The 7,275-nt window shown below is 39.7% G+C and overlaps 1 protein-coding gene across 2 annotated transcripts in view; it reads left to right on the top strand.

Annotated features, from left to right (window-relative positions):
- The window catches only part of LOC123512048, a 7,823-nt gene extending 1,252 nt beyond the window's left edge, over positions 1-6,571 (top strand). The window contains exons 2-7 of one of the 2 annotated variants that reach the window (XM_045268210.1): positions 731-860; positions 1,642-1,783; positions 2,282-2,418; positions 4,075-4,218; positions 4,732-4,917; positions 6,175-6,571. In XM_045268210.1, the coding sequence (XP_045124145.1) occupies positions 747-860; positions 1,642-1,783; positions 2,282-2,418; positions 4,075-4,218; positions 4,732-4,917; positions 6,175-6,474 (1,023 nt within the window). In that variant the 5' untranslated portion in view covers positions 731-746 and the 3' untranslated portion in view covers positions 6,475-6,571. Of the gene's footprint in view, positions 1-724; positions 861-1,641; positions 1,784-2,281; positions 2,419-4,074; positions 4,219-4,731; positions 4,918-6,174 lie in introns of both variants that reach the window. The other variant, XM_045268209.1, reaches the window with a different exon arrangement.
- Positions 6,572-7,275: the final 704 nt, after the last annotated feature.

Below are 7,275 nucleotides of genomic sequence, written 5' to 3'. Positions count from 1 at the left end.
TCACGTATCACACGGGTAATTATCGTACATCAGGGAAGGCTTGGCGAGCGTAGACTTTCCCTATAGTCGTCACCTTTTACGACAGGAGAAAGACGTGACAGGAGATAATAAACGAAGAGCACAAAGGATACAGGAATAAACGAATAAATAAGTAAAGGATATATACAATAGGCTAAATAAAACGAAGGACACAAAGGATACAATAATAAACTAGTAAATAATTGAATGATATAATACAGTAGGCTAAATATTGTCCCGGGAATCTTTTGTGTATTAATTAAAGTTTTATTATGAGTTTGCTTTTATTTTTTTCTCTCTCTCCTTTTCTTTTTCTCTCTTTTCTTTTTTTTTTTTTTTTTATTGTTCTAATTTTTTCTTTTTTTTGTGTGTGTATTTCGGCTCTCTCTCTCTCTCTCTCTCTCTCTCTCTCTCTCTCTCTCTCTGATTTCTTCATATGTTGTTATTTTCCTTGTTTCCTTTTTTTTTTTTTTTTTTCTCTCCTCTCTCTCTCTCTCTCTCTCTCTCTCTCTCTCTCTCTCTCTCTCTCTCTCTCTCTCTCTGTTTGAGCCATAATATTCTATCTCTTTCAATTATCTCTGTACGTTTTCTCTCTTTTTTTTTTCTCTATTCATTCATTGGTCTCTCTCCATTTTTCTCTTTTGCTTTTCCTTATTCATTCATTTGCCTATCTTCTCTCTCTCTCCACTTCGTTCCGTTCCTGAAGGTGCAGCAGACACAGCAGAGACATGGCGGATCAGGTGATGACTTGGGACCAGGTCAACCAGCACTTGGGTCTTGTTTTACCTGAGGGACTCAATCAAGACGCCTGGAGGACCTTTGTTATGGAGCTGTTCCGCCAGGTGAGACTCCTTTCCTGTTTGACGCTGGGTCTTTTTTAAGTTTTACGGAATTTTAAGCGGTTTTTCTTTGCTGTTTTAAGCTTTTTACGATGTCTTTCGCTGTTTTATGGTGTTTTAAGCTGTTTTACGGTGTTTTTCGCAGTACTACAGTTTTTCCTACTGTTCTAAGCTGTTATACGCTGTTTTTCGCAGTTTTTCGCTGTTTTAAGCTGCTTTTCGCTGCTTTTCGCTGTTTTACGCAATATTTAGTTCTGTTTTATTGTTTCCTGCTGTTTTTTTTTTTTTTTTGCTGGTTTCCGCTGTGTTTTGGTGCTGTTTTTCGCAGTTTTTCGGTCTTTCACTTTTTTTTCGCTGCTTTGAATTGTTTTTAAATGTTTTTTTTGTTTTACGCAGTTTTTTCGCTGTTTTACGCTGTTTTCCCGTTTTTTCTCTGTTTTCCCGTTTTTTGCTGTTTTCCGCTGTTTCAAGCTGTTTTAATAATTTTACGAACAATTTTGCAGTTTTACTCAGGTTTTCGGAGTTTTACGCTGTTTGTAGTTGTTTTCTGCTGTTGTTCGCAGTTTTACGTTGTTTTTCGTTGCTTTTCGCTTTTTACCCTGTGTTTTGCTGGTGTTTCTATTCTATTTTCATTTCTTGCGTTTGTTTGTTCTTGTTCTCTTCTTCATTATTTTTGTTATTATTATTATTACCATAATCGCATTTCTTTATTTAATGTCAATGAAAAATAGTGCTCTTAACTTAATCCAACCTAACCTAACCTCTCCTGACGGCGGCGCTGCAGGTGTTGTCGATAGAAGAGCAGAACAGGAGGAACTACAAGCCAAGAGCGTGGGATTTCTGTGTCCTGCACTCGTGCCACCCCAGGGACGTAGCCACAGCCAAGAACTTCAAGCGACTTCTCACCACCTCTCTGGGTCTCTTCGGTGAGAGAGAGAGAGAGAGAGAGAGAGAGAGAGAGAGAGAGAGAGAGAGAGAGAGATAAAGTCCTCAGGCTCGTATTCTCAAACATTTCTGCGCTTCACCACTACTATTTCAAAAGGCTTTATTTAAATTTCCACCAGTTTTCTAAGGTGTTTTTACGGTTCTAGAGGCAGATTGATAAGATTCTTGCATTATAACTGTAGGAACACTCTTGAAAACCCCCGGTGATCATCTCTGTGGCCTTGGAAAATAGTGGTGAAAGAGCAAAGTGTTTCTGAAAACGGACCTTAGGTAATACTACTCTTATAACCTTTGTAGCTTCTCTAAACACATCAAATCAGCCTATTTCAACTTAAAACCATACACTAAATTCATTCAAATGGAGAATATTACCATACACAACACAGAGACACAGTTCAAACTAAGTAAAAACATAAAACAACAGAGCAAATCATTCAAAACACCCATCGACTCTACTCTCTCTTGTGCTCTGCCTTCAGGAATCACTCTCGGAGAAATTAACTTCGGGGAGCGCACCCTGGACGCGGCTGAGGCGATGGTAGAGGGCAGCACTAAGGTCTTCGTGCTCGCCACCAGACAATTGAGCCGCGTCGACATGCCCAGGCTAGTCTACCAGGTGAGAGAGAGAGAGAGAGAGAGAGAGAGAGAGAGAGAGAGAGAGAGAGAGAGAGAGATTAGATATGAAAACAGGTGATTATTGACTTTTTATGTATGTTTTGAATGTGGTATTTCGACATCCTCTCAAATTATGGCGGTTTTGGTGGCGGCAATAACACTCTCTAGTTTCCTATAACACATAACTCGACTATTTAGAGCAGCCACAGTGATGATAAACCTGCTTCTCATGAGTGTTTCTATGGCTGATAGTGAAGGATTCTTATTAACCCCTTCAACACTGGGACATGATTCTACCTTGAGTTTTGTATACGATTAAATAATTTTATTGACATTAGGATGGGTCTATGGAGGTCAGAAGATTAATGGCTGGAGTGTTTGCTATTTTAATCCCCCACATAAGTTTCTGAAACTGTATCAAATCACCAAATAGCAAGCAGAATAGATATGAAAACACGCCATGATACTGAAGGGGTTGAAATGTTACGAAAATAATGAAAAGCATCTTTAGAAACCCGTGATACTTTAACTACAGCCTTTTGAATGTAGTACAGGTGAGAAGCGGTGTAGAGTGTAGAATTTCAGAATATGGTCGTGCTGATCTTATTGAAATGTCACGAAACACACACACACACACACACACACACACACACACACACACACACACACACACACACACACACACACACATAAGAACAGTGGAACCATGAGTGCTTTGGGATCTTAGGTGCAAGGGTTAGAATCCTGTCCACGGTCCGAGTGTAGGTTGGGGTTCTTCACTCGGGGCAACGGTTTCCTATAGAACATGGGCTTTGAGATAGGAAGTACCCCAAAAAGTACCCCCTTTAGCCCATACATTCCCGTGAAAACCCCACATGGTATAATAAGAAAAAGAAACCCTTGATACTTTAACCAGAGCCTTTTCAATAAAATATTTCTAAACCCTTTGTCGAAACACACTTTTTAATCCCTTCAGTACCATGACGCGTTTCCATATTCATTCTGGCTATTATTTGGTGATTTTATACAGCTTCTTAAACTCATGTGGTGGATTAAAATAGTGAAGAATGTGGCCATTAATCTTCTGACCTCCATAGACACTTCCTGATGTCAATAAAATGGTCTAATCGCACACAAATCTCAAGGTAATAATGTGTCCCAGTATTGAAGCGTCACGGAAATCATAAAAAAACACATTTAGAAACCCGTGGTACTTTAACTACAGCTTTTTAATGTAATGGAGGTGAGACGCGGTGTAGAGTTTCAGAAAATGGTATACACATGCAGAATACACAGACCATACTATATTCTTCATTATCAGCCATACAAACACTCATGAGAAGCCTGTTAACCACCTCTGTGGCTTTTGAAATTGTCGTGTTACGTGTTATGGGAAATTAAAAGGTTCTGCTGAAACACTGTATTGAAAAGGCTCTAGTTAAAGTATCAAGGGTTTCTGAGCGTGTTTTTCTTATGGTTTTTCTCATGAGTGTTTCTATGGCTGAAAATTAAGAAATCTTATCAAAACGACACAAAAATCTTGAACTAGAGCCATTTCATTACTGCGTTTCAGAACTCTTTTTTATTGACGGTAACAGGAAACACACTCCTTAGTTCTCCATAACACGTAACACTTCTTGACCCACGTGACCCGCAGGAGGTGCTGATGGAGGAGCTGCTGCAGGAGAGGTGGCGCGACAGGATGGTGCCCCTAGTGGTGCAAGGAAACTCTAGGATTCCCTTTGGCTTGAGGAACATTAGACCCTTACCATTGCTAGATGACCCCGCTACTGCTGAGATGGTAAACCCTGTGTGTGTGTGTGTGTGTGTGTGTGTGTGTGTGTGTGTGTGTGTGTGTGTGTGTGTGTGTGTGTGTGTGTGTGTGTGTGTGTGTGTTTTGTTGATCCTTTATTTCCTCTTTCTTTTTTTTTTTGTTTCTTTGCTGTTGTTGTTATTGTTGCTGCTGCTGATGTTAATCCTTTTTCTTCTTTCTTTATTTCTTCTTCTTCTTCTTTTTTTTTTCTTCTTCTTCTTCTTCTTCTTCTTCTTCTTCTTCTTCTTCTTCTTCTTCTTCTTCTTCTTCTTCTTCTTCTTCTTCTCCTTCATCCTCTTCTTTCTTTTTATCACCATTGTCATATCCTCCTTCTCCTCCACCTCGACCTCCTCTACCTCCTTCACCTCCTTCACCCTCCACATTGTCTCTCTCATCACTCTTCATATTCAAAACCACATTCTTACTCTACTACGGATGGGGAACAGCATAATATCTCCTCCTTGACACCAGCGCCTTATGACACCTGCCCCGCCCTCACAGGTAAGCAGCTTCATCTCCGTAGAAACACAGATGGAGGTGCGAGCGAGGAGGCGAAGGAGTGAGGAAATATTCAACAACGAACTAAGACGCCAGAGAGCCAGACGCCTGGAGGAGATCAGGGAGACGGTGACAGAGCTGAGGCATAGATTTGGCGATGATTACGACCCAACTGCACAGCTTGACCAGGTAAATAACATTAAAAAACGCTTTGCTTTTTCACCATGACTGTTTTCAAAGGCCACAGAGATGATTAGCTGGGCTCTCAATGGTGTTTCTCCTGTTTGTAATGTAGAAATAGTGTTAATCTGTTAATAGAATAATAAAAACACTCTTCAAATCCCTTGTAACTTCAACTACAGCCATTTCAAAGTACTTGGGATGTTGCGGAGAGGTGTTTCAAATGATTGGTGATATGAAGAAACACTTCCGTCCACACCCTATTACATTCCAAAGTCTCTAATTAAAGTTTGGTTTACTGGTATGTTCATGATTCTAGTGACAGATCAACAACATTTCTTCATTATCAATAGGAGAAACACTCTTGCCAACGTGGCTAACCATCTCTGTGGCCTTTGAAATGAGTCGTGGTGAGATAACACGGCGTTTCAAATACTATGTTTTATAGTAAAGGGTTTGTCTGGGAAGCAAAGTCGTGTGTTGGAGAGAAATAGTAACTGTAAGTGAAGGTGATGTGAGAAGGCAAGGAAAGAGTGAAGTTAATGTGGGGGAAAAATATTAGTTAGTGTTTATGTTAATATTATCTTCATTATCAGTAGTAGTAGTAGTAGTAGTAGTAGTAGTAGTAGTAGTAGTAGTAGTAGTAGTAGTAGTAGTAGTCGTAGTAGTAGTAATAGTAGTAACAGTTGTAGTAGTAGTAGTAGTAATAATAGTAATAGTAGTAGTAGTAGTAATAATAATGATAGTAGAAGAAGTAGCAGCAGTAATAGTATTATTATTATTATCATTTTTGTTATTATTATTATTATTATTATTATTATTATTATTATTATTATTACTACTACTACTACTACTACTACTACTACTACTACTACTACTACTACTACTTTATTATTATTATTATTATTATTATTATTATTATTATTATTATTATTATTATTATTATTATTATTATTATTATTATTATTATTATTATTATTATTATTATTATTATTATTATTATTATTATTATTATTATTATTATTAGTAGTAGTAGTAGTAGTAGTAGTAGTAGTAGTAGTAGTAGTAGCAGCAGCAGCAGTAGTAGTAGTAGTAGTAGTAGTAGTAGTAGTAGTAGTAGTAGTAGTAGTAGCAGCAGCAGTATTGTTATTATTATTATTATTATTATTATTATTATTAGTAGTAGTAGTAGTAGTAGTAGTAGTAGTAGTCGTGACACTCCATAACCCGCAGCGATGACTGTAGAAGTAGTAAATCCTGTAACAGATGACTGAGGCACTGCGCCACATCACCGTGTCTGACGTGCCGGGGGTGGACCAACAAGTCAACCTCAGCAACTGCAACAACGTCACAGTGGGGCCTTCCATCCACTTCGTTGTGAGATGTGACGACTCCACCACTCCACCGTACCCCGACAGCCCCTCCACCAGCCGCCACACAGCCTCCACCAGTGCCAACCACCCCTCCACTACTGCCGCTACTACGGACGCTACTAGTACAGATTTTGAGTTTTGTTCCGAAGACTTGACTGAATCTACCTACACTGCCTCCGTCACTTCACCTTAGCTCTCTCTCTCTCTCTCTCTCTCTCTCTCTCTCTCTCTCTCTCTCTCTCTCTCTCTCTCGTCGGTTTGCTGTATCATGCCACTCTTCTTGTTATTCTGTCTTGTTCTCACTCCAGTAATGGACACACACACACACACACACACACACACACACAGGCACACCGCGTAGTGTAGTGGTTAGCACGCTCGACTCACAATCGAGAGGGCCGGGTTCGAGTCCCGGTAAGCAGCGAGGCAAATGGACAAGCCTCTTAATGTGTGGGGTGTGTTCACCTAGCAGTAAATAGGTACAGGATGTAACTCGAGGGGTTGCGGCCTCGCTTTCCCGGTGTGTGGAGTGTGTTGATGTGGTCTCAGTCCTACTCGAAGATCGGTCTATGAGCTCTGAGCTCGCTCCGTAATGGGGAAGACTGGCTGGGTGACCAGTAGGCGACCGAGGTGAATTACACACACACACACACACACACACACACATGCGTTGTTTTATTTATCTACTTATTTATTATCTTATACACTTAGACGCAGAACAACACACACACACACACACACACTCTCTCTCTCTCTCTCTCTCTCTCTCTCTCTCTCTCTCTCTCTCTCTCTCTCTCTCTCCTTTCATTTCCCTTTTTTGAATAGATAAAACTTTTTTTTTTATTTTATTTTCTCTATTGACCTACATTCTAGAATATAATTTCTACCAATATCTTTTTCTTTCGTTTTTTCCTAGTACAAATGCCTTGCCTGTCTGGGGTGAATAAGATAGGAGGTGAACTAAGGTAATTATCTAAACACAGTATGCATGCCA

The sequence above is a fragment of the Portunus trituberculatus genome, chromosome 32 (assembly GCF_017591435.1).
Source record: "Portunus trituberculatus isolate SZX2019 chromosome 32, ASM1759143v1, whole genome shotgun sequence".
Taxonomy (NCBI): Eukaryota; Metazoa; Arthropoda; class Malacostraca; order Decapoda; family Portunidae; genus Portunus; species Portunus trituberculatus.
This window is presented reverse-complemented; position numbering and strand designations above follow the sequence as displayed.